This window comes from Papaver somniferum, chromosome 2 (genome assembly GCF_003573695.1).
Source record: "Papaver somniferum cultivar HN1 chromosome 2, ASM357369v1, whole genome shotgun sequence".
NCBI lineage: Eukaryota > Viridiplantae > Streptophyta > Magnoliopsida > Ranunculales > Papaveraceae > Papaver > Papaver somniferum.
Genome location: NC_039359.1, coordinates 127,949,927 through 127,975,643, shown reverse-complemented (window position 1 = coordinate 127,975,643; position 25,717 = coordinate 127,949,927). Strand labels below are relative to the sequence as shown.

The 25,717-nt window shown below is 35.3% G+C and overlaps 2 protein-coding genes and 2 long non-coding RNA genes across 4 annotated transcripts; 2 read left to right on the top strand and 2 right to left on the bottom strand.

Moving 5' to 3' along the window:
* Positions 1 to 6,991: 6,991 nt before the first annotated feature.
* On the bottom strand, positions 6,992 to 7,849 carry LOC113353931 (dynein light chain LC6, flagellar outer arm-like). Its single transcript, XM_026597405.1, has 2 exons — positions 7,578 to 7,849; positions 6,992 to 7,483 (listed from the first exon to the last, which is right to left on the bottom strand). Exons 1-2 carry the CDS (start codon positions 7,713 to 7,715, stop codon positions 7,343 to 7,345), a joined length of 279 nt encoding a protein of 92 aa, XP_026453190.1. The 5' UTR covers positions 7,716 to 7,849; the 3' UTR covers positions 6,992 to 7,342.
* A 692-nt stretch (positions 7,850 to 8,541) lies between these two features.
* Positions 8,542 to 13,528, bottom strand: LOC113349085 (la protein 1-like). The gene is made up of 10 exons (XM_026593004.1): positions 13,345 to 13,528; positions 13,166 to 13,244; positions 12,922 to 13,074; positions 12,693 to 12,835; positions 12,211 to 12,359; positions 11,608 to 11,706; positions 11,166 to 11,484; positions 10,902 to 11,049; positions 9,859 to 9,937; positions 8,542 to 8,885 (listed from the first exon to the last, which is right to left on the bottom strand). The coding sequence occupies exons 1-10, from the start codon at positions 13,393 to 13,395 to the stop codon at positions 8,780 to 8,782; spliced, it is 1,326 nt and encodes a 441-aa protein (XP_026448789.1). The 5' UTR covers positions 13,396 to 13,528; the 3' UTR covers positions 8,542 to 8,779.
* A 2,389-nt stretch (positions 13,529 to 15,917) lies between these two features.
* LOC113353930 lies at positions 15,918 to 16,864 on the top strand. The gene is made up of 3 exons (XR_003361614.1): positions 15,918 to 15,977; positions 16,321 to 16,438; positions 16,811 to 16,864. It is a non-coding gene; the product is annotated as an uncharacterized LOC113353930 (long non-coding RNA).
* A 1,498-nt stretch (positions 16,865 to 18,362) lies between these two features.
* Positions 18,363 to 20,005, top strand: LOC113353929. Its single transcript, XR_003361613.1, has 3 exons — positions 18,363 to 18,470; positions 19,462 to 19,713; positions 19,900 to 20,005. It is a non-coding gene; the product is annotated as an uncharacterized LOC113353929 (long non-coding RNA).
* The last annotated feature ends 5,712 nt before the right edge of the window (positions 20,006 to 25,717 follow it).

Sequence of the window (25,717 nt, the reverse complement as noted above, 5' to 3'; positions counted from 1 at the left end):
AATAATTGGCTCGAGATTTTATATCTCCGATAGGCAAGATAGAAAACTAATCACAAACAAACTTCGTCTCATCGTTTGTGTTTCCCCAATAACTTGTTTCGCTAGTCGATTAAGTTTATTGTGAGGTGATTGATAATACTAGGCTGTTCTTCGGGAATATAAGTCCGGTTTATCAATTGGTTCATGTTCACCTTGATTTATCAAAAGACGGAATAAAAAACTCTTGGGTATTTTTGTGGGAGACAGATTTATTCAATCCTATAGACTTTTCTATGTGTGATAGATTTGTCTATCAAGTCTTCGACTTTGGGTCATAGCAACTCTTAGTTGTGGGTGAGATCAACTAAGGGAATCAAGTGCGTAGTATCCTGCTGGGATCAGAGACGTAGGGAGCGCAACTGTACCTTGAATCAGTGTGAGATTGATTAGGGTTCAACTACAGTCCAGTCTGAAGTTAATTGGCAGTAGGCTAGTGTATGTAGCGGCTTAATACAATGTGGTGTTCAATATGGCCTAAGTCTCGGGGTTTTTCTGCATTTGCGGTTTCCTCGTTAACAAAATTCTAGTGTCTGTTTTATTTCTTTTTCGCATTATATTTTGTTATATAATTGAAATATCACAGGTTGAGCGTTAAGATCAATCAATTAGAATATCCAACCTTTGGTTGTTGATTTACATTGATTGACACTTGAACATTGGTATTTGGTACCATTCAAGTAATTCCTCTTATATTCAATCAGGCTCGCAGATTTCTATTTGCTGATTGCGGATTGAATTAAGAGTTAGAGATATTAAACTCTTTGGTATACTTTAATCTAGATTGAGTCTGACTGTCTAGTTGATTATCTAGAAAGTGTATTGGAGTAAGTCCTCTCAGATTTCCAAACGAATTGTTGGGTGTGGTTGTTGTACCCCCCACATTTTCACAAATGATCTCGTATTTTGTTAAGCCATAAACAAATGATCTCGTATTTTGAAGTCCGGGAACTATAGTATGCATACCCGTATGCGTACTGATTTCAACTGAGTTCGGTCGTGAACGACAGTATGCGTACCCGTTTGCATACTTGAGTGGGTTAAGTTCTAAAATTGGTTTGTTCATGAACAAATACATTTATATATTAAGGAATTCAATCTATTGCAAACTGTAGCTATAATATTCATGAATTGATTCGAGTGAATCAAAATCGATTTTTTTTCAATTGTGTCTTGTATACTTCTATGAGAATATAAACAATTGAACAACTCTATAACTAGTTTCGTTTGAGTCATTTGAACTAGTTATGATTAAGATGAACAAGGTTGATATGAAAGTGTTCATATGGCTAACTTCGGTTAACTATTGTTGAGCCAACTAAGTGAACACGTTTAGGTACGGTTACCCATATTTAAATATAGGTATATTTCATTTGTGTGTAACAAGCTAAGACAATCTAATGGTTGAAAGATATTAGCTTGAATCTAATCAGGTTTTCATCTACCGGTGAATATTGAATGCTTTGTTACCAAGGTAACATTGATTGCAAACCCTGATTTGAAGACTATATATGGGAGAACTCTAGTAACTGGAAAACCTAATCCCCACACCTCTTGTGTGATACTAGTTGCGACTAGAGTCGATATCCTTTAACCTAGGTTTTTCTAAAACCATTATAGGTTAACGACTTAAAAACTTCATTGGGATTCTCAATCCAGACTCAACTATGTTCTCTATAGTTGTGTGATCTGATCTTACTTTGTTTTATCGTATTGAGTATTATCTTCTCTACGATTTGTTCGAGATTTAATCTTCGATAGGTAAGATACAAAATAATAACAAAGCTCTCCGTCTCATTCTTTGTGATTCCAAAATATCTTGTTCCGCTACCATACGGTTAAGATTATTGTAAGGTGGTTGATATTACTAGGATGTTCTTTGGGAATATAAGTCTGGTGTATCAATTGGTTCATGTTCACCTTGATTTATCAAAAGACGGAACTAAAACTCGTATTTCTGTGGGAGACATATTTATCTATTCAATAGACTTTTCTGTGTGAGACAGATTTGTTTATTAAGTCTTCGAATTTGGGTCGTAGCAACTCTTAATTGGGGTTAGATCAGCTAAGGGAATCAAGTGCGTAGAGTCCTATTTGGATTCAGAGGCATAAGGAACGCGACTGTACCTTAATCAGTGTGATATTGGTTAGAGTTCAACTACATTCCAGTCCGAAGTTAACTTGTAGTAGGTTAGAGTCTGTAGCGGCTTAATACAGTGTGGTTTTCAAATCGGGACTAGGTCCCGGGATTTTTCTGCATTTGCGGTTTCCTCGTTAACAAAACTTTTGGTATCTGTGTTATTTCTTTTCCGCACCATAATTTTTTATATAATTAAAATATCACAGGTTGTGCATAGTTCAATCAATTAGATTATCCAACCTTTGGTTTTTTATATAAATTGATTTACACTTGAACATTGGTCTTTGGTTCCGTTCAAGTTGTTTCTCATAATAATCACGCTCGCGGATTTCTATGTTTTTCATTTCTTGGTTCATTGAGAATCAAAGATACAACTCTTGGATGTATTTTCCTTGATTGAGTCTGACTGTCTAGTTGATTCTCTTGGAAAATATATTGGAGTTAGTCCATACAGATTGCCTAAACAAAATATTGGTTGTGGTTGTTAGACCCCCGCTTTTTCACTTTGATGATTTTTATCTATCTTGATCAAGTGAGCAACTCAATAATCGATCAAGATCATGATACTCGAGTTATCAAGGAAAGATAACTGGACAAATGTTCATTAAGCTTAGTCATTATATCTTGAGAAGTCTTTTAACTTGATAATTAGTTATGCGACATCGTCCCAATGATAGAAAAGTGAATATAACTTGAGAAATAGGTGGTTTAGTCTTCACTTACCTTTTGTTGATGAAGTTCTCCGAAAGGTTCGGTTGATCTTCGACTTCAAACGCTAGAATGCAATGATGATTGCTGTGATCCACTGTTTCTCAACTGCATTTTTATCTTAGCCCGACACTTAACTTATTGTAGACTAGAAATCAAGATATAGTTTTAACAACTAAATTTGAGAACAAGTTTGAGATAGCGACACTTGTGATTTCGACCGAGCAATGCTCTAATAATTTTAGGTTGGTTTTTCCAGCCGAAAAAGTTTTTTTGATTTTTTTTTTTGGTTTTCAGATACACTAATGTTGTTACGACTTGGAAAACCTAGCGGTAACTGGTTCTGAAAAACAAAAAACAAAACAAAAAAGAAAACTTTTCGACTGGGAGTTCATTATTTCCCGGACGTAAATAACAAATACGGCTTGGAATACCTCAGTTCTCAACCGTTTTTGCGTTCTACGGTAGGGTCTACAAATTATCCTAGCCGTGTAACATACAAAAAAGCCCAGAATCTCCCCCGATTTTTTACGGATTTGAATTGATCAAATTGTTGTCGGGAGTTACAGATTTGAATTGACCAAATTGTTGTTGGGAGTTCCCCGATTTTTTACGGATTTGAATTGACCAAATTGTTGTTGGGGGTTGATTGTAAGATTTTCCTGAGTATATTAACTAAGAGTTTGATCCATATTTTTCAAAGTGCTTTAAGAAAAGTTCATCAAAATCATCCTTCTCCTTCAAAATCAAGGAAATCAAAACAAAGAATTTTTTATTTTCAATAGGTTAATCATTAGATTAGTCTAACTCAATCACTAATTATAATTCGGTTAGTTAAACATCATAATTAATACTTATACACAAAGGGTATATTAGACATTAGGAAATATAATATGACAGGGGATAACTTCATTCACTACTTCGTGACACTCTGAAGCCCCAAATTTCCCACCCATTTTACATCTCCAATAATAGGATTCAAAAATAAAGATTACACTCACTACTGGGCATTTGAACCAGAAAAGTAAATAGCAACAATAGATTTCATTATGAACAAAGTTTCCATAGAAATCTGAAGAAACTAACTAAAGATACCAGTACATAGCTAAAGACACAACAACCACCCAACTTTTAAAGAGTAAAGACTCTTATTTACAAAGGAAAAGGCCAAAGAGGGAAATATAAGAAAAACCCCATAAAATTAGCCAATAGGAATCTTCTACAGCAACAGTAAAATTTGCTTGGTAGTTGTCTTGAATTTCCTATTTTATAACATATCAAGACCACACCAAATGATTATATCACACAAACCATGTAAGATGTTACTCGACAATTTTCACATGATATAAGATGAACTTGGTCGAAGCAAAAGCTTGACAACACATATTTCGATAAATATGTAAGCGAGATAAACTCAGCTCGAAATCTCTAATGTGTATATAGAAAACTATATTGTAATACGACTTATGTCTCAATATAGGAGATAGAGTAGAAATAGACTTTCCAAGTGATAGATGAGTTTTAGTCTCCACATACCTTTTTTCGATGAAGTTCCACAAGCTCTCCTTAGTAGTTCTTCGTCTTCAAATGATGAACGTCGTGAATCTAAGCTCAACCACACAATCTATGTCCTCGTCCGAGACATCTATAAATAGGTTAGAAATCAAGACGTATAGTTTTGATCACTAACATTGACAAACATGCTTGAGATAGCAACGCATGCGAGTTCAACCGAGCACTGCTCTAACAAATCTGCCTCCCACAGATTAATCATATATATGATTTCCTTTTACAATCAAATAGTTTGATAAAAGATTATGGAAATCGATAGCAATAGACAAAGTCTAGCTAACCTCAAAATCCGGACTTGTGCATCCTACATTATTATTCACGTCACAAGTATAAAATTTGTGGAATAAACAAAGTTCGTGACGAAGAAAACTTCGATGATTTCTATCTATCTTGATCAAGTGGGAAGCTCAACAATCGATCAAGATCAGGATACTCGAGTTATCAAGAAAATATAACTGGACATGGCTTCATGAATTCCTATGAAATCTTTGTAGTCGCTAAACCCTAAAAGGATTAGGAAATTTACGACTCTAGATATAACTAGGATACACCAAAAAGTAGTGTCGGGATTCAAAGATTCCATTTGCTTGAAGTTCCTATATTATAGACATTCAAAGCATAGGTTGCTTTAGGTTTAAGCTAAGAAAACTTTGGAACCAAGAAATAAATATCCACCGTTAGATGAATCTTTGAATATGATTTATATAAACAAGATATACACTCTGGTTTGGGGAAACCGTAACCGAACAGTGTATAAAGACTATGTTCAACGTAGTTAGCCGAAACTAGCCGATTTGAACTTAAAAGCTTAATATTTATTTTCATGAACACATAATACCTTAACTCTGAGTCATAATCATGTGATCAAATAAGTCTAGTCTTTTTAGAGAAATAATCAAATGCTTATCTCATAGAAATAATTTAGTCGCACTTGAAAATGATCGACATGGTTAGTAGGTGTACAAGTTGAAAATACCATTACCGTTCGTGAGTCATTTCAGTCACATTACGTGTACCGGTTCGTAAGCTAATGCGCCAAACCAAGTTCCGGAGTTAACATAACTATTTAGGTATGTATACCGGTATGGATACCTTAAGACAATCATCGGTTTCGTAACCACTATTCCAAAGTGGTTTGCATACGAGTATGCGTATCGATCCGGTTCACGGGTTAAAACAGATTTTCACATGATGTGCATAAGAATATGTGTACTACAAATATGTAAGTCGATATGTAGCTACTCCGCTACGTGTACGAATACATGTAATACGGTTTCAGACTTATAAATTTTTCCCTGTTTGGAAGATTGATAACATTGCCTTGTATCGAATCTATACTAGTTCTATATTTCCCTCTAAATCGATTCGAAACATTCCCGAATAACATCAATGATACATATCACTGTTCCAGACTATTTTCGAATGATAAACCTTGAATCATGATTTTGATTCTGAACAATAAATTTTCCTTAACTGAAATTCATCAAGTATGAACAAATGTTTATTAAGCTTAATCATTATATTTCGAGAAGTCTCTTAACTTGATAATTAGTTCCTGGCTCGAAATTCTTGTATATGCATAATAGTCTGATTAGTTACGCGATATCGTCTTAATGATAGAAAAGTGAATATAACTTGAGAACTAGGTGGTTCAGTCTTTACTTACCTTTTGTTGATGAAGTTCTCCAAAAGTTTCAGTTGATCTTCGCCTTCAAATGGTAGAACCCAATGATGACTGCTGTGATCTACAGTTTCTCAACTACAATTCTATCCTAGTCCAAGACTTAACTCATTGTAGATTGGAAATCAAGATATAGTTTTGACAACTAAATTTGACAAGAAGTTTGAGATAGCAACACTTGTAAGTTCGACCGAGCAATGCTTTAACAGTTTCAGCTTGGTTTTTCTCGTCGAAATTTTTTTTCGATTTTTTTTTTTGTTTTCAGAACAAGTTACGGTTGGGAAAACCTAGCGGTAATTGGTTCTGAAAACCAAAATAAACGGAAAAAAAAACTTTTTCCGCTGGAAGTTTTTTATTTCCCAACCGTAATAACAAATACGGCTTGGAACACCTCAGTTCCCAACCGTTTTTGCATTCTACCATAGGGTCTACAAATTATCCTAGCCATAACATACAAAAAACCCAGAATTTTTCCCCGATTTTTTACGGATTTGAATTGACCAAATTGTTGTTGGGAGTTGATTATAAGGCTTTTCTGAGTATATTGACGAAGAGTTTGATCCATTTTTCTTCAAAGTTTTTCAAAAAAAAAAGTTCATCCAAATCATCCTTCCTCGTCAGAATCAAGGAAGAAAACAAAACAAAGATTTTTTTGTTTTTCAAAATAGTTAATCATTAGATTAGTCCAACTCAATCACTAATTATAATTAGGTTAGTTAAATATCATAATTAACAGTAATACACAAATAGGAGACGATTTCATTTACTATTTCGTGACCCTGTCAAGCCCCAAATTTCCCACCCCTTTTACAGCCCCAATTCAAAAATAAAGATTACACTCACTATTGGGCGTTTGAACCAGAACAGCAAACAGAAACAATAGATTTCATTATGAACAAAGTTTCCACAGATAGCTGAAGAAACTAGCTAGAGATACTACATAGCTAAAGTCACAACCACCACCAACTTTTAAAGAGTAAAGACTCTCATATTTACAAAGAAAAAAGCCAAAAACAATATAGGAAAAGCCCCATAAAATTAACCAATAAAAATCTTCTACAGCAGCAGTAAAAGTTGCTTGGTAAAAACAAAAAATCCAACAGACATCCTGTGGTTGTCTTGAATTTCCTTCTCTTCTTTGTTTAGGGTAATCTACCCAAAAGAGCTATTACAGTGCAGTGGCATGTCAATTGCAATAGTAGTGATCAAGAAGAACCTTTAAAAATGAGAAAATTGAGAGTCTCCAATGCAAAATATATGAAAGTCCCCTTAGAATGAGTGAAATAACAACCAAAGTTTGATCCAACTACACATTGCCATCCATCCCCATATATCTTGTCAAATTCCTGTTATTCACAAACAAAAACATCATAAAATACATAAAACCCCATAGAAGAATATATGATCAAGTAGAGAAAGAAGAATAGAGGGGTGTTGCACCTTTTTGATATGAGAGGCAATAGATTTGCAATCAAAGACATCATAAAGATCAAGTGCATGAGAAGCAGAAGTCATGGCTTGGATCTGCATCTTCACTGGCATGTCTGTGTCTTCTATATGTGCTTTTCCTTCCAACATCTTGTCTGTCAAATGAACCCTAAAGAAATCAAAAACTTTGTTTATACTTGATCTTTCTTTTTCTCTCAACTCTCTCAGGTCTTAACAACAATGAATCCAGAAACTTCTGTGTTGTTTTGCAAATGGGAGTGAGAGGTAGACATGTAAGGATGTAAATGCAAAGTAGGAGTATATAATGTTGGCACGTAGTCCAACCCTTTTTTTTCTTCTTCTGTCTCTCTCTAATTTAATATTTTGCTTCCTCATTGCAAGGATATGTATTTACTTTTCATTATCCACAAACAAATCTATTTCATTCATGATTTTCTGTGTCTTTTTAAGTCTTATGAGAATCTCTCTTTACTTTTGACAGATGAGAGTGATGACTCTTTCAAAACAGATACTCTCATTCTTCTGTCACCATTGACTCATTTTAGACAAGGACTTCTGAAGTTCCATCTTTATCCAAACTTGCTAGCATGCTCGTGACTTGGAGCCAGTTTGTTACACTGTCCAGAGGTGACCTCATGCATTACATTGCAGAGTTCTTTTGAGCAGGTTGATACCTCCACAACCACAAGACCAACCTACCAATCTAAAGACTAGTCGTCGAATTTCAAATGTACTATTTTCTTTGTCCCAGTAAAAGTGATATTTTCCCTTCTTTTTTTCCTTGTCAGATGGGCCAATTTGTAAACATAAATGAGAAAATGAAAATATCACTTTTCCTGAGACAGATGTGGTATTAGCGACAAGATAAGATTATCAAGATAGCCAAGTTATGGTTCTGGTTAGGGGATTTCAGTTTCCCTACTTCCTATCCTCAACTGTTTTCCACGTCTTTGGGTAGGGAACCCATGGAAACATGAGCCTTAGATGAGATTTAATTTAGTTCAGCAAATAATATTCAACAAATCATTCTAGCATTACAATAATTGACTTCTAACATTTTACCAACCATAAAGAATAACTTTCAAAACTGTGGAACAGAACTATTAGCTTCGTGGTAAAGAGACCTACGACAAGGAGGCGAACCAGGATTTGAAGGTGGTTTTAAAGGAACAGCAGTGCCACTTTGATGCCACTTACACCCTCTGAGCTTTATTTGAGCGTCCATCAGAAGAGTAGTTATCCCTGGAGCGATTGTGTTTGCCATTGTGTCTCCCTCCTCTGAAGCCTCCTCTACCACCCCTGTAGAGAAAATAAAAACATCTCTTATAAATATAATCAAAAACTAGCAACAGTGTTGACCAGGAAATTTCTGCAAACAGCTTTCACAGTCCATAACATAATGTTGAGCTAAGAAGTAAGAAGCGTGACTCAGACAAAACAATGCTTGAAACTTCAACCATCAGAGAGATAAACCTCAGTTAAGGAGTCCTGTATGTGTTAAAAATATTGTATGAGAGTTTGCTAAGATCAAATTTACAAAGTCGATGCTAGTATGAATGCACAATTCCACTTCAAATATGAATACTATGGCAAATGCCCATTCGAAGCAGATTGCAACTGCAAATCCAAGAGCCATGCCAATCCTATTTGGAATGTGAATCAATCAAGGTTCTAATATGACTCTCATATGTCACCACAATGATACAACGAGACTTTCAAAGCGGGCGGAAGCCATTAAAACAAACATACTCAAATTGCAACGTCGATCATTACTCACAAAAAAACATCCCCAACAAATTATCAAGGCTGTAACCAACCATAGTCTTCAATCCAGAAGACAACGACTATTGAACAAAACATGAATTTGGTGCCAGTAAGTACACAAACCACATCAATGTCAAATTACAAATACCAGATCCTGAATCCTAGTAAGCTAACATATTAAAATGCCTTTCTAAGTTTTTTTTTTTAAATGTCAAAACTCATCAGTAGAAAACAAATCCTTCATAAACGGAAGCAAATGCTTCAATCTTTAAACATAATAGAACTATTCAGCCAGCCTAATTCTTGACCAAGACATGAACTGAAAACAAATCTACAACAAAAACTAAACTTAAGCTATCCTAACCAATATACAAGTGTTGGACATTCTTTGAACACCTTTTACTGTTGATCTCAGTTCCCAAGTAAAAACTAAATGTAACTAAAAGCCTGGTAACCTCGTAGTGGTACAAACACCAAGAAATAAAGGGGAGTTGAGAGAGATATTCACCTTCCGCGGTTGCCTTTACTTTCCCAGCGCTTATCTTGACCCCCACGAAGTAAGCTCCAATACTCTTTTTCAGCATCACCTAAGCATAACAGAGGGAAGAGCAAAGATAAAGATAAAGGTATATGCTAACACCAAGTCTAATAAACATTTTGTTAGGAAATCAGTATTGAAAATAAACTTAGCATTGCATGAATTACCAGAGCCCTCCAACTATCACAAAGCAATAGAGACATGCACTCCAACAAGTCAGAGATGAGCTTCATCTACTTTTTTAAATATCATAGTACTACCATAGCAAATATTTGTGTTTAAAACTCATGTTATATCTTGACAAAGACCTACAAATTTGAACACTTGTTCAAATGCAAAACTACCAAACCTTGGTCCCAAATGGTGTGGCAGATTAAATGGAGCCGCACTGAAGACTTACTTTGACAAGTCTCTTTCAAACACATTATTCATATAGAGGTGGGTTCTACAACGTAATTTTGCTGCTTATGACATTACTATCTTGGCCATGAAAAGCTAACCTAAAATAGTCAATTTCTAAACAAGGACGAACACATCCGACAGTGGAGGGGGACCACTTACAAGGAACAACTCTCATTTACGCTTCCTTGAAGGATTAGAAAAACTTATCAACAAAGATGAAGGTATCATTTACAGTTTGCTGTGATCTTGAACTGACTCTATTGAAGTCCCACTAGGTAGTTTAGAACTTGTATTGTGTTTAAAATATCTGATGGAGTAGAGTGTTGAAATAGGTTTCACCAAAATCATTCATTTTCGATTCCGATAATAGATTAAATATCGTAAAGTATAACACAAGCAGATATCAGCATTATAAAACAACAAGGTGCTGCATAGACTAGGCTTCCATTGTGCAGGAAAATGGTTGCTGTAAGAATTGTGGACCAAGCAAAAAAGTTTACTAATACAAAACTCCTAGAAGTTTGAACCATCCATCTGGCACCCATTTAAAAATCTCGGGAATACAACATATTTGGCAATGATAATAAACAGAGAGGGACAAAGATACATACCGACAACAGCTTCGAAGAAAGCGATATAATTTTTCACTATCAGACCACCTTCTTCAGCGAGCACAGCTGCAGCACGAGCTTTCTGACCTGCTTCTGGCTCTTCAAAACGCACATATCCCGACTCGTCCCCCATTTTGAAGTCAATAAACTTCAGAGAAAAACAACCTTTTGTCAGATTAATTTGCCCAATCAGACATCAATACGAAAACATCTCACAATCGGCAGTATCATTCAAAACAACTAGAAGAAGAATTTGTGCAATACCCTAACAGTTCCAAATTGTTGAAGTAGATTCTTTATATCCTCACGCAACACGACATCTTTGTTGTCTTTGTTGAAAGCAGCTGACAATTTTTCTCTATCTGATGCGTTCTCTTTAGTTCCTTCACTGACATTTTCCGCACCTTTTCCTTCAGCTTCTTCCTTCTCAACATTCTCAGAGCTTTTCTCTTCACCCTGATTAGTGCCCTTGTCAGTGACATTATCTTCCTTTCCATTCTCACAAGCCTCTCCATTTTGGTCTGCAGTGTTTTCTCCTGATTTATGCTTCAACTTAAATGAAATCACTAAACCTTTTGGATAGCTGTAGCATAATGGATTCAACAACAAGAAAGTAATTTAGTAGGTTAATATATAAAAAAAAAAGAATCAAAAAGAAAAAAATGTAAAAATAATCTCAAAAGCAATAGATAATGGTGAGACCTACCCAGAGTTCTCTTCGGAGTCATTTTTATGTGAACCTCTAAGAAGCCGAGATTTCTCAACCTCTGCACTTAGTATTTCCCTTGCAGCGTCAAAATCTTTTCTGTATAATAAAATCTTACATAAGCGTAGTGTTTCAAGAAATAATAACTGATACAAAATAAAGTTGTGTACAAGTACAAAAAAATTTAACAATGCATCAAATCATATGTAGTGCGTGAGATAGTTGAAATTGAAAGAGACATAACAAGAGTCGGGACCCAACATATTCAGTTTACGTGTCCATAAAACTGCAATTTAATATTGTCAGAACACAGGGATACAAAAATTATGATAGAACATTATGAGAATGAATCTCTCAGCACTCAGCAATATCAATTCATGGTTATCAATGTTGAGGTCAATGCTTCATATTTCTAGACCATATTATATAGATTACACAGGTTTTCTGGTTTTTAATCCCACTTGGCCACTTGATGGACTTCAGAAATCACATGAACACCTCTTTTAACGCAATATTGAAATGGAAAAAAAAAATTATTATGTGAACACAGGACCTACCAAAATAGACATCTGTGATCTGTGGTAGCAAATAAGCATAACTTACTTTGGTGTTAGTTCTAACTCAGCACCCCCATAAAGCAAGCTTTTGGTCAAAACATTAGCAGCATCTTCCTCTGTTGAAAACTCAATCAGAGCAGTACCGCAAAAGAACCTTTTATCTCCAACATGACGAGGTAACCTTACGCTAGTTACCTGCAGTATGCATAAGTCAATAGCTATACACCAGAAACTATAATGTAAAGTTTATATGTTTTCACAGAGCTAGAAAAAGATGCCCAAATCCATGTTCGGCAATCAGGCATAACATAGAAACCAATAGTCACAAAATATCAATACAGATACACATGTAAGTAGCAGCCAATAAGACAATAGTCAACAGCAATATACTTGATTAGGATTGAAATTACAAAAAATACAAATTCATGCTTGAAAGTATGCAACTAAACAAATAATGCTTGAAAATATGCAACTAACCAAATAATGCTTGAAAGTATGCAACTAACCAAATAGACAGCTGAATATTACCTTGCCGTATTGAGTGAAGAACGATTCCACTTCCTCAAGTGTAACACCATGCTCAAAAGGTGACGCAGCAATTGTTCTTATGTCTAATTGCTCTACAACCTCTTCCAATCCAGAAAGCTCAGTACTTCTACCAACCTTGTTCCCTGATAATACAAAAAACCCAAAAAAATGAAACAACCATAAAATAATTATCTACAACAAATAAAACCCACAATATTGCAAAACCCACCATCTTCAGAAACCCTTAGGACAGTCGATTTTCTGAGTACTTCGGCTACAGACTTAACTGTATTTTCCGATACATCTTCGGATTTCACATCTCCAGCTAAACCCAAATGATTTCTCATTCGAGAGAAAGAACAAATCAGCGATAAGCTGATCACTAAAATTTACAGTCAAGGATCAAACGAAAGATTAAAGTGTAAAAAAATACAACTAATTAAAGAGACCTAAAAACGGTAATTAAAGGATACTTCCATCTTCACTCTCGGTGATTGAGTTTTTGAGAAACCCATCTCTGGGTAGATTACTGTTACTGAAATAAAATTCTACCTACAAATTAAAACCCAAAAAAAAAAACAAAATCAGCTTTATTTGAAATAAAATTGAAATACTAAACAATCAGGGCAAAAAAAAAGAGTAAGATTTTTACCTGACGAATGACTTTAGCTGCTGTTTCTTCATCTAATGAATAGGTTGCCATCTTTGGCGTCGTTCAAAGGTTTGTTTTCTGTTCTGTTTAAAGTTGAGTGAGAGGGGTGAGAAATTTTATGTATTTAGGGTTTTAGGTATTTTTGTTATGATTTCTGAGGGTTTTAGACTTTTAAGTGTACGGTTTTTGTTTTTTAACATCATTGTTATGGAAAGGTATGGAAACCCTAGGGCTATCAGACGGACGATATTGAACGGGGACCCTTATCCGGCGGTTGAGAAATACCGGATGGGCTTTTCAGTTAGACGGCTAGGAAACTTAGGAAATTGTTAGGTGGGTCGATGTGGGTGAACAAAATAGGGGATCGGTAAGAATTCGTCATGTTATTTTCTCCAGATTTCTCAAACACCTCTTCTCTTTCACCTCTTTGTCCGAATCTTGAAATAATTGCAGCAAATCCTTCTCATAAGGTAATTTAGAGGAACCATATAATTGTATTAATAACTAATTTTTCAATTTCTTGTATGATATCTAGGATTTTTGATTCATTATTGTTTTGAATTACTGGAGTTCCTCCTGTTTATGGGTCCTGATAAGATTTCGTAATATTGTTGCAATTTAGGTATTCGGTTTAGGCAAAATTAGTGTTTTTTATTCCTTCCAAATTGGGGGTTTCTGGGTTTAGCAAATTTAGGGTATTAGATTCGCGTCTCAGCCATCAACTGTTGCCAAAGATGATGTTACTCCTACTCCTTCACCCTCTGCACTGCTCTTCCCTTTTCTTTATATTCATCTCTTAATGTTAAACCCAAGTTTGACGTTGAAGGTAGTAGTAAAAGTTGTATGTATTTGGAATTTTTTGAGTACTACATGCTACACAGTCCCTAATGTAACTGTATTGACTCAATTGGCACATAATGTTTTGTAGATTGCTATGCAATTCTCTTGGTCTACTAAGGCACATACACGGCAGGTCTTTTTGCAGAATCAGGAAGACAGGGAATGCAAGGAGTTATCTATTGCGGCACTACTCATTGCCTGGAATCAAAGAAAGAATGGCGTGCTAAAATCAATGATATCTGCCCTGTTTTGTGGTACCTTCATTGGTGCAATTGTAGATGCTAATTGTTTGGTTAAAAAGCTTAAAGAAGGTATTTACCCTCTGTGGACTTATATACTGCTGTTTATAATAAGCGATTTACGGATTATATTACTTTTTTTTAGCGTACTAGGGTTTATAGTGCCTTCATTAGTTCCTTGCACATGCTACTAGATGCTTATTGTGCGCCTAAAACTGAGTTTCCATTTTAAAATTGACACAAAATAAATTAAGAGTCTCAATTTTTGGTATTAGCAGTGACAACATCAGGAATGATTACTGATGCATTGGCTAACAAGCTGGGTCGAAGTATACGAGTCATAGCAAATGGTAGCGCATCATATGTATTGAGAGGCCAATGGTAACCCCACACCTGATATATTGATATATTTGCAGGTTTGTAAGGTACATATATATTAATTTAGTATATTTTGGGTGCTAAGTTCATGTTAACGGTCTTCTTAGTATATTTCGGACGAAACTCTCTTGGTGGGGTACATTAGTCAAAACTCCTATAATAAGGGGGACTGCTCAGGCAGGCACCAATGCAACCTAAAGGCATGTGTATGTTTCAGGAATTGCACCCCATGTGATGCTTTAGTTGTCCTAGCTTTTAATGTTGAGAAAGGATGGAGAAAAAGAATTTGATAGCACTGCTACGTCAAACCATGTAATTTGTTGGAAAGTACTAAAAAATTTAGCACAAGCACTCGAATACGATATTTATATGATGTTCTTCACATGCTTAATAGGGGAATGCACAAAGCCCGGAACTACATATAGTCACATGGATTGATGAGTTTGCTAGATGATCATTGTAGGTAGATGTTATTGTTGTATCAGTATACTTCCCTCTGATAATTTTTGACCATAGAGTAAAAACTTGATTTGTTTGAATTTTATTCTAGGGTATTGATTTCATCTACTTTGGGTTTGTTTTGTTGTGAAGATTGTAGCAAGGTATTAAGGTTGTCAATTGCACAAGTTTTGACTGTGATTTCTTTAGAACAGAAATCTGCTCTAAGGGATTCTTACAACGGTGAGATTTCTAGCTTGATCAGTTAAGTTTTACTCGCAGTTTGGACATAAAGTGGCTTGATTAGTTGTTGGAAAATGAATAGGTTTAATTTCAGAGGTAGCCTGAATCGGCAATTCCATTTAGTTTATTGTATTACACAAAAGCTCACTGCACATTTTGGTGTTGTAGTTCTGGAAGTTTACCCTTGGGGTTCTCTTATTATGCCGTTGATTCTGATGGTTTGTTGTTTTGGGGTACTATAGCAGGTCCAGCAATCCGAGGTTATGGAAGTCATGAAGGTTGAGAGAAAATTGTATGTTCTAATGATCGTGAACAAGATAAATGTTTAGAGTGAAAGAAAAACATATTTAGAACTATGTGCTGATTCAGAGCCTCCGTCTCAATATCCAAGCGAAGACAACGCTGAAGTGGATGAAAGAGATTCTAAGACGCTTGAGAATCTCCAAAGCAAACAAAGGGAATGTTTCAGAATCAAAAGAAGGAAGCACAGTGCAGGTGAATCTTTCGAAATTTACTTTTTTTACTTTCCCCGTTTGCAAGTTGTATGTATTAGCAGTTTTCCTTTCACTGCCTCAACAATCTCCCAATGTGAAAATCCATGAGTTTAAGTTATCATGTATAAGTGTATAATTCTATAATTGCCGAAATAGCGATTAAAAGAGTATAGCCTTTCCTGCTAACTTTAAAGAGTATAGCCTCTCCTGCTAAAATTTGGTAAACAACCCAGACAACATGACACTTTAGGATATTTTGTTTTATTACGCGGTTCAGGTATATGATGACTACCACTAATCAGCTGAGATGAATTTGAGGTTTGATCTCCTACTTTGATACACAGATGGATTAGTGCGAACCCACACGTCGGATTATGGATTATAACAGCCAGCAGTGAGTTCCTTTCTGGTGGCCTTCAGAAACAAGTGCTCACTTCCCATGCAGACCCTTTAAGTATCGCTGTAAGCATCTCCCCCATCTTAATCATACATCTCTGTCTAGCTAGCCACTCTAAGAAAAGTATATTTTGAGGTGAACTTCTTTTTTAGGTCTTTGAAAGTTCGAACATTGTAGAAAATACTCAATGTTTTTTCTATAGTTCTATAGTTCAAACAAAACGACTTCCTATTAGGGACGAGTGCCTATGCCTAAGTTCTGTAGTTCAGAAAATACTCAATATGGTCCACATAAAACGATTGGTAGCAAACTTTCAACGGAACGTAACTAACTGATATTTGAGTTTCCTTTTGGATTTTTCTCATTTTTTTTTCCATCTTTGTGAGTATAACATAACGATTACTAATTCATGTTAGTGATTGTTCTTTACCCAATAGATTATGTGATATTGGATGGATTATTTGACCAAGCCGGAGTTATTGAGATTTCTAAGGTAAAACTTTTTCCTTTTTCCTTCGTTTTTAATTTTTTTTATGGCTGAGTGGTATTACAGTATTACTCACTAATTTTAATGTTGGATATTTGTACATTATCGGTTTTTTTCTGAAATCCAGGATGTTTCCGTCGTTTGACGTGTTCAATTTAAATGTTTGGTAGAGATCAATCTTTGGTTGTATAATGGCTTCAATGAGACAATAAGGTTATGACTTATATAGTGCGACTGTAGCAAGTGCAATGTTTTATTTTAAGTCAGGAAACACTTAACACTAGCTCAAACAGTAGCTCCTTCCAAGAATTGAAATGAAAAACACACTTCAGTTGTTAATCAGAAACCACTTCTACAGTAACTAAATTTTCCCTATAGCTCCTTAGGTATGTAAATCCACTGTAACATAACTGCAATGGCGTTCCCGGCTGACATTACCACTGCTCCTGCCGGCAGTAACTGAAGCCGCAGGGGGAATTCCTGATCTTCTCTAGCGGGTTTGAGTTGTACTCGACAAGGTAGAGTTTAACTGTAACTATATATTTCAATCTCAAATTGTGAAACAGTTGTTTCGATTAATAAGGAGAGCTTTCGCTAACTAGAATAATTGCTGTGACTATATTTGGTTGCCTGTGTGATCTAAAAGCAGAGAGATCTCCAGTTCCAGCTGTACCTATCTGGGACCTTAGGATCCATCTCTACTTCGTGGAAGTTGCGATACAACTTGGATTTTCACCTAAACCCAGTAGGTAAGCACACTTCCCCCCTCTCACTATGAAATGTTTACGTGACACTGGCAGAGTTTCGTTCTTACTTATTTTATAGGGTGGGTGCATTTTATTTGTGTGTTTCGTTCTTACTTAAAGGTACATGTTCGATGTATGAGTTTGAAATCTGTTTTTGTGTAATCCATCCAAGATCACCTTACTTGATACCATGTATCTTATCTGCCATCTTGCGTATACCCTTGGCGCTTCCCGCGCCTTGGGTTCGTTCTTCGGCACCGAGCTGTGGGGAAAGGACTTATTTTTTGTCACTACCTCCCCGTGTAAAGACAGTCTAGCTAAGTCCAACCGAAATGAAATATATTTCATGTAAGCTGATAGCTATATTAAACAAAATATTAGAATGAGCAAATCAAAGTGTTGCAAGTGTAAATAATTAATTCATTCGAGAAATTGACTAAGCAAACAAGTTAAGATTGTTTTGTGTAATTTCGTATCTTTTCATGTGCCAAAATATGTGATTGTGAAGGTAGTTGACTGTGGATTGTTCGAGTTAAGGAATAATTATAGACTTTGGTGGAAGTAATTTTGTGTTTTTTCAGTTTCTTAAGTATTCTGAACTAATTATGTTGTGATTTTCTTTTTGGACTGGAACGCAAACTTCTAAAAGTTTCAGAATCATGAAATGGTGTTCAAAAACTGAAAGGCACCTGAAAGTACACAACCTTTGGAACCACCACCTAAACGAGGCTATATCCATATGTGAGCAAGGAAAGCTCAGATTGTTCTGCATACACTGAGATAAGGCTCTTTCAATGAGTGCTTGATGACTGCAAGCGTTGACGTGGGTGATACGTGCTCCTACATTTAAGTTTCTAGGTTTTGGTGAGTACTTGACCTTATCCTCTTTTAGGTGTCACCGCTGTCATATACTTTGACTTATTACTTTTTGATTTGTCTTGATTGATTGAACATCATCCTCACTGAATCAATCATACATAAATGCGTCCTGATGAAGCTTTAGACACTAGGGTCTGCAATGCTATAAAAGTCCTAACTAGCAAGGTTGTACATCAGTAGTACTTCAGTTAACTAGGGTTCCGATTCAAATCCACAGTTTGTTTCTACTTTAGTAATGCACTTATGTTTTTGTATATATATAGCTTCTCCAAGTAAATTATTTTCTCCATCTTGCAAACTCCGGCTATTACATTACTCTAATTACCTCATTCAGCTTTTATGACAGAAAGTGTTTAGTGTATTTGATACTAAACAATAGCAAATTAGCGTTATTATTACACAATTTAATATTCTATATTGCTTTATAAGGACTTTAGCAGAGAATGTCGCTAGTAAAGTTATTGATCTAGAAGAAGCTTGAGTACTGTAACTTGGTTTTATGTATCTGATCTTGGAACGTCTGTTTTATGTATCTCCCACTACTCATTCCTCAGGTATAGCTCGCCCTCGCCATTATTAGTAATCTCAATTAAACTCTCTGTAACATGAATAAATTCATAAATACTATGAGAAACAGTACAGACACGTATATAAACTTCTATATTCAGATAGCCATGATAGAAGCAGAGACCAATGCCGCACTAAACTATCTACAAAGTCAATTTTAGAACTTCAGTTCTGTAAGTTAGCTGTAGAATTGATCGTTTATCTTCATACTGACACCCAGTTTGGTATATTTAGCTCTTTATGCTTATTATCTGTCAGCATTAATGAACCCCTTTTACACCATTAGTTTGCTTAATTATGCTTGGACAAGACTTCTATTGATAAAGAAATCGAGTCGGTGAATGGTGTCATATAATACTATAATAGTTGTTGGACTCATAGGTGTTGCTACATGTTGTAATATCCACAGAAACAGCTGATGTGGTTGTATCTTGGGCTGTTTAAGCAGAAAACTCCCATACATATCAAGTTTGGGAAGGCTGATATCTTTCCTACAAATAGTACTCAGTTCTTACGCATGGTGGAAATTGTTCGAGGAGGCTGTAAATTGTAAAGAAAGCAAATGAAAAACTTGGTACGCCTGTGGGTTCTCCCTGAAGCAGCAGAGCCTATTACGACATAATGGTGAAATGCAGCATGGATGGGGTTGTCGTAAACAAAGGTATTCTTGTTTATTACCATTTTATTTTGATAATGACCATGGCTGAATCTCCATAAACTAAATTTTATTTGTGCATCCTTAGTAACAGTGTGAACTTAGTTGCTAACATCAATGGACTTTGGCTAGATTCTTCAGTTAGTCAGATGTTGTTTTGATTTTCTGATTACAAGGTTGTCCCTCTTTCAGGAAGAAGAAACATGATCTTCACAACAATCCATTAAGTAAGTGCTTTTATAAAGTGAAGCTCATTCCTTAGGTATAGCTCACCATTGTTAGTGATTTCAATAAAAATATAATTTATGTACCATGAACAAATTCATAAGAACTATGAGAAACAATGTACACACGTAAAATAAACTTATATGCTCAGGTAGCATTGATAGAAGCAAAGACCACACTGCAGTAAACTGTCTACAAAAACAGTGGTACAACTTCAACTATGCAAGTTAGTGGTGGAATTGATAATCTGTCTTATAATGCACACACAATTTGGTGTACACCTTTTAGCTTTTTGAGATTATTTATCTATCTGCATTAATGGACAACTTTATTAGGTTCGTGATGGGATTGTAACTTCGGAATTAGAATAGAAATTGTATGCTCTCTGATTGGCTATATAGTACATCAACAAAGAACGTGAAGTGACTTAATGGTAAAAGGATGAGGCCCATGTTCAGCTTCCTTTTATATGCCCGCAAGCTCCAGATTATTCCCAAATCGTGCCTTTTTTTAGATAGGCATGCATGCACAAAAGGGCTTTTTGTATTCTTGCTTCTTTGATTTGTGACAGGATTCAATATATGCATCTGCCGACACTGTTAAACCCATCGACATGGCCAAAAGTACTGCACCCGTTTGCTTTGTATGCTGGGTCTGGACTACAATTGAAGAAATCTAAAACAGTTATTTTTTTCGTGATGACAATGAGGTAACCTACTCATCTTCTACGGTTCTTGTTGTCCCCTTTCCATCCTTTTCTCTTTTGGAAGTTCCTGCACACTCTTTCTCAAATTACTTTTTCACTTATAAGTGTGTCTGGGTTAGCTGCAAAGCATCTTATCAGGGGCCAATCTCAAGCATGTGCAAATAGCTTAATCCCTGGATATTTGTCTTTGTTGTAAGTCAGTGAGTTACACAGCTTTTGCTAAGTATGTTGATATTTGGATAAGACGGTCCAGATTGTTAACGTTTTCTTGGCTACAAGCCCTTACAAGGTTGTTGAATCAACTTTGAGGAGTTCCACATTCTACTTTGTAAAGGTTTCCTTGCTATTCAGGATTTTGTTCCTTGAGATGACTGCTTACATGTTAACAAATAAGCTGAAGGTAAATCCTCCGCTAGATATCCCTTTATGCATGTGAACCATTTACATCGAGTGTCATTATCTTAAATTAAGATATGGTATTTGCTATCTTAGCTCAAATGGCAGAGCGCATGGTTCTCAACCATGTAGTTGTGGGTTCAACTCCCATGGATGGCACAGTTCGTTTGAGTACAATGAGTAGGCTAGAACCTTACATTCTGATGGCAATATTAGCTCTGCAATACACATACTTAAACTCAAAAAGCATGTCATATATCATCTTGGTACCCGTAGCAAAAGAACTCCAACAATCCTAAAATTATCAAACATGGAATCGTTGCTTCTAATTTTTAACAATGAACTGCGAATAGAATAATCCCATCCCACTATTGTCCAATAACCCTTGCGAATAGAATAATCCCATCCCACTATTGTCCAATAACCCTTTCATGTTGCATTAAGGTAAAATTGGTAATTTTAGCATTTCCTGAAACTGAATAGCGAGATTGCTTCTGTAGAATACGTATACTGTATACCAATATATTGTGTTCTGTTCTCGAGCGGTAACAAGGGCATATATCATCCCTTAATTACAAATATTGAATGGAATAAAAACAGCAAACTACAATCATATCTTGATCCCTTATGCATTCGAAAAAAACATGATAGGGTATTAGTGAGATAGGTTGGTTGTGATTTTATACTTCTTTTTTTATTTTATTTTCTTCTATTAATGGATGTAGGTCAAAGATAAGTGTTAAATCCTACTGACTTGATTCGGGGTTCATTTTGGTTACTCATTGTTTACATGGAAAAACGATGCAAATATAACAAGCATCAGACGTACTTTGAAACATCTTTGTTACATGTAATTCATGACCAATTATTTTTAATGTTAAGTATGCATAGAGTTTTTTTTTTTTTTTTGATGGGAGAATGAATTATATTAACTAGCAAATATAGTACATAAGATTTACAATTTCGTTTCTATCAAATACATTAGGCTAAAGTTAATGAAATGGAAGAGCAAGGTAGGGAGACGGGAAAAATGTGGTTTCTATAGATTTCGTGTTGCAATACATGGAGTTGTTGGTACATCAAAGAAGCTTCTAGGACGAGTTGAGCTTTTCCTTGCCACTTAGGAAACGATTTATTCCCATTAGGTAAGAGGGAAGTTAATTCAGAAACTATAAGCTGCTTTGTAGGAACTTAAATTTATGCTCCTGACGAGGTTAGTTGCAGTACATTGTTCATGTAAGGGAGATGGTGTAAATAGGTACTGAAGCTTTTGGTGGGATGAAGAAACCTAGAATATAATTATTAGAGGAGTTTGCAAAATGGGAAGATTGAACACGCAATGACTAGATCAAATTTTTAGAGTAGATTGCTTTTTGATAAAATTACATTGATTCTATTGATTTTGGGTCATACATGATATGTGATTTCGAAAAGGCATTCCAGCTTCAAAAATGATTGCTCAGTCGTCTATGCTTGAATTGTCGACCCTCCTATAGCCGGGATAACAGTCTTTTCCAAATGTGGAACATGAGGTGGCATAATCTTAATGGTTGAGAGGGAATAGCATAGGGATTAATAGCGGGCTGGAGAGGAGAGTGATTAAGGGTCTAGATTTATTGTCCCATATCTAGACCATAACAGTTGTCCCACTTCAAGTGTTTTCGCTGATTTTACTACATTGTCAGTCTTTTTTACGAGAGTGTAAGCAAAGCAGATGTAAATATGGCAGCCAAGCTCCCTCACATTGGTCTTAAAAGAGAGATACCTTAGTCCCATTTTACAGAGCACCTGGACTAGGAGGCTAAACTGAAATTCAACATATCCTCAGAACTCCAAGTCCTGGCACAGATGGGGATCAAAAAAATTTCATAAACATATTTCCGTTAAAATTAAATTTGATATATATATAAGATAAAACAATGAAAACTTAATTAGCATTTCTATTTTAGCAAGTGAATAAGTTGCATGTCATGAAGGAACTATTTATAATTACTTAGATTTGGGATAACCTACTTGAGATTATACGAAACATTAATAATCGCTTTTAGAATTTATTCAGGTATTGTTCTACCTTTAAATTTTTAATTGGATGTCATTTTCTACATCTCTAGATTCACCACATTATTAAATGATTTTATAATGAAGTGATGATCTGGTTGGACTCATTAGAAGTTATCCATGATAGCCCTTTGAAAAAGGGAAAGTGGTACACTACTCTGTAAATCATGGTGATATTAGCGGATCCAGGGGATTAAAAACTCAAGTTAACTTGGACTAAGACATTAAAGGAGAAAAAATATTCTTAAAATTTAAAATTTAGGAAGTAGACATGAGGGCTTGACCTGGGTTTTAGCCCCAAGTTATCCCTCTTATAGGTCCGTCAATGGCATATAGATATAATACATTATTTGATTATTACAATCAAAGTGGATTAGAGTTATGTGATGCTTGGTCCAACAAATTAACTCTCTACGTATAACTTTATATTATATGTCCTAATTCATGTTCAAATATGAAGAATTGATATCCAGAAACTCATAAAACAAATTTTTGAGTTCCAATAAAATATTTGGATTAGATAGGGATTGAAAAACCCATGAAAAGTGAATGTGAAATAAAACAATAAAACCAACTGAGCACATGAAAAATGAACTGGAGCAACAAATGTTAAATTGTGAGAAATGATGTTACGGTTTCAATAAATTTCATAGCTATCCTGCTTAATGGGAGCCTTGGTGACTACTTTAAGCCTTCTAAAGGTCTCAGACAAGGAGACCCATTATCTCCTTTTTTTTATCATCTGTATGGAGATTTTCTGCAGTCTGCTTCTGTCTAATGAGAATGAAAAAACCATCCATGGGTCAAAATGACTCCAAAGAACAACCCAATCTCACGTTTATTCTTTGTTGATGATTGCATTTATTCATTAGAGCTGATCTGAAAGAATGTCACTCTATGCTTCAAATCATAAAAACTTTTAGCAAAGCCTCTTGACATCTTATTAATTTTGATAAATTATGGATGTTCTTTAGCAAAAAAAGTCAACCTAAACATCAAAGAATGTTGTCTAAGATGCTAATTTTTTTTAAATAGACTTAAAAGATTCCTACCTAGGTGCACCCCTGTTTGTTGACAAAGCAAAAATAAAATTATTGAAGGAATAGTTGAAAAAACGGAACACATAATTCAAGGATGGATAGGAAAGTACTTTCTCAAGCAAGTAAAATGATCCTTTCATGCAAGTAAAAAGATCCTCAATAAAGCAATCCTGGCCAGCATGGCAAGTTATCAGATGGGTTGTTTTATCACTCCTAAAAAATCAGTAACAAAATAGATGCGTTACAAAGGGACTTCTGGTGGGGTAAAGAATCCAACTACAAAGGATATTACCCTAAATCTTACTCATGTCTCTCTAAACCTATTAGTAAAGGGGGATTAGGATTCAGAATGCACAAAAGTTTAACCTTGCTCTTATAGCGAAACTAGGTTGGAGACTGCTAATGGAACTAAGGGCTAAAATCCCATCCACGAGTTCTTGGATTTGGAAATGTATAAGTAAAGGAATTAAGTTAGTTGAACAGAACAGTATATGGAAAGTTGGGGATGGGCTTAATATAAACATTTGGGAGGATATCGGATACCAAATCTGGTTGGTAACCTGAGTCAGTACAAAAACTCAATTAATTCTCATTTAACACTTCTGATGGATCTAATTGATCGCATCACAAAAAAGTGGAACAAAAATTTAATTTACATTTTTTTCCCAGTGCCTTAGCAAGATAAATTTTTTGAATCAGAATAGCTTTATGAAGAAATTTAGAGACCAAACCAGATATCCTTAGATGGCATCTAACATCATTGGGTAAACTCAAAGTCAATCAATGTACTCAAATTAAATGAAAGAACATTTAATAATTATAACTTAGGATTGCCAGTCACCTTCCGGAAAGGTATTTGGGCTTTAGATGTATCTCAAAGATTTAAAATCTTCACATGTAAGTGTCTTCAGAACGTTGTATCTACTAATCTCAAGTTATCTAGATTCACGAATGATATCACTCCTAAGTGCACTTTTGGTTGTGAGAGACATGAATCCATTGAACATCTTTTTTTTCCCCACTGTTACTATGCAAAATCTGTATGGGCTTCGGGTCCAATCCCGTAGAGTTAAACTTTGACATTTCCACCACACTTCTGGATACTTGTAAGGATTGGATAGGAAAGGACAATCTGGTTTTATGTATAGAAATTATTATGATTAAGATTTGGTTCATATGGAAAGAGAGATGTAACAGAGCTTTCGAAAATAAGCAACAATCACATCTCCAACTAGCTTTAGAAATTCAGAGACACTTAAATTTCTGGCATTAAGAGAAGTACAAAGTTACATACAACTCCAAAAATCTCTCAGAAAGAGCAAAGGAAATTTGGAAGGCTCCTAGGATTTTACAAAGTAAAATTAATTTGGATACATCCTGGACATCAACAAATGAACCTACATGTTTTTCCTTAATCTTCTGAAATGATGCAGGTACCTTTGAATAAGGCAGAGCAGGTCCCGTTTCAGCTTCCACTTCAGAAGAAGCAGAAGCTTTAGGAATTCTACAAGCGGCTAAATGGATAAGAGATAGCAGATTTTCAAATTTCAGTGTTGAAGGAGACCGCAAAAACCTTTTTGACTAT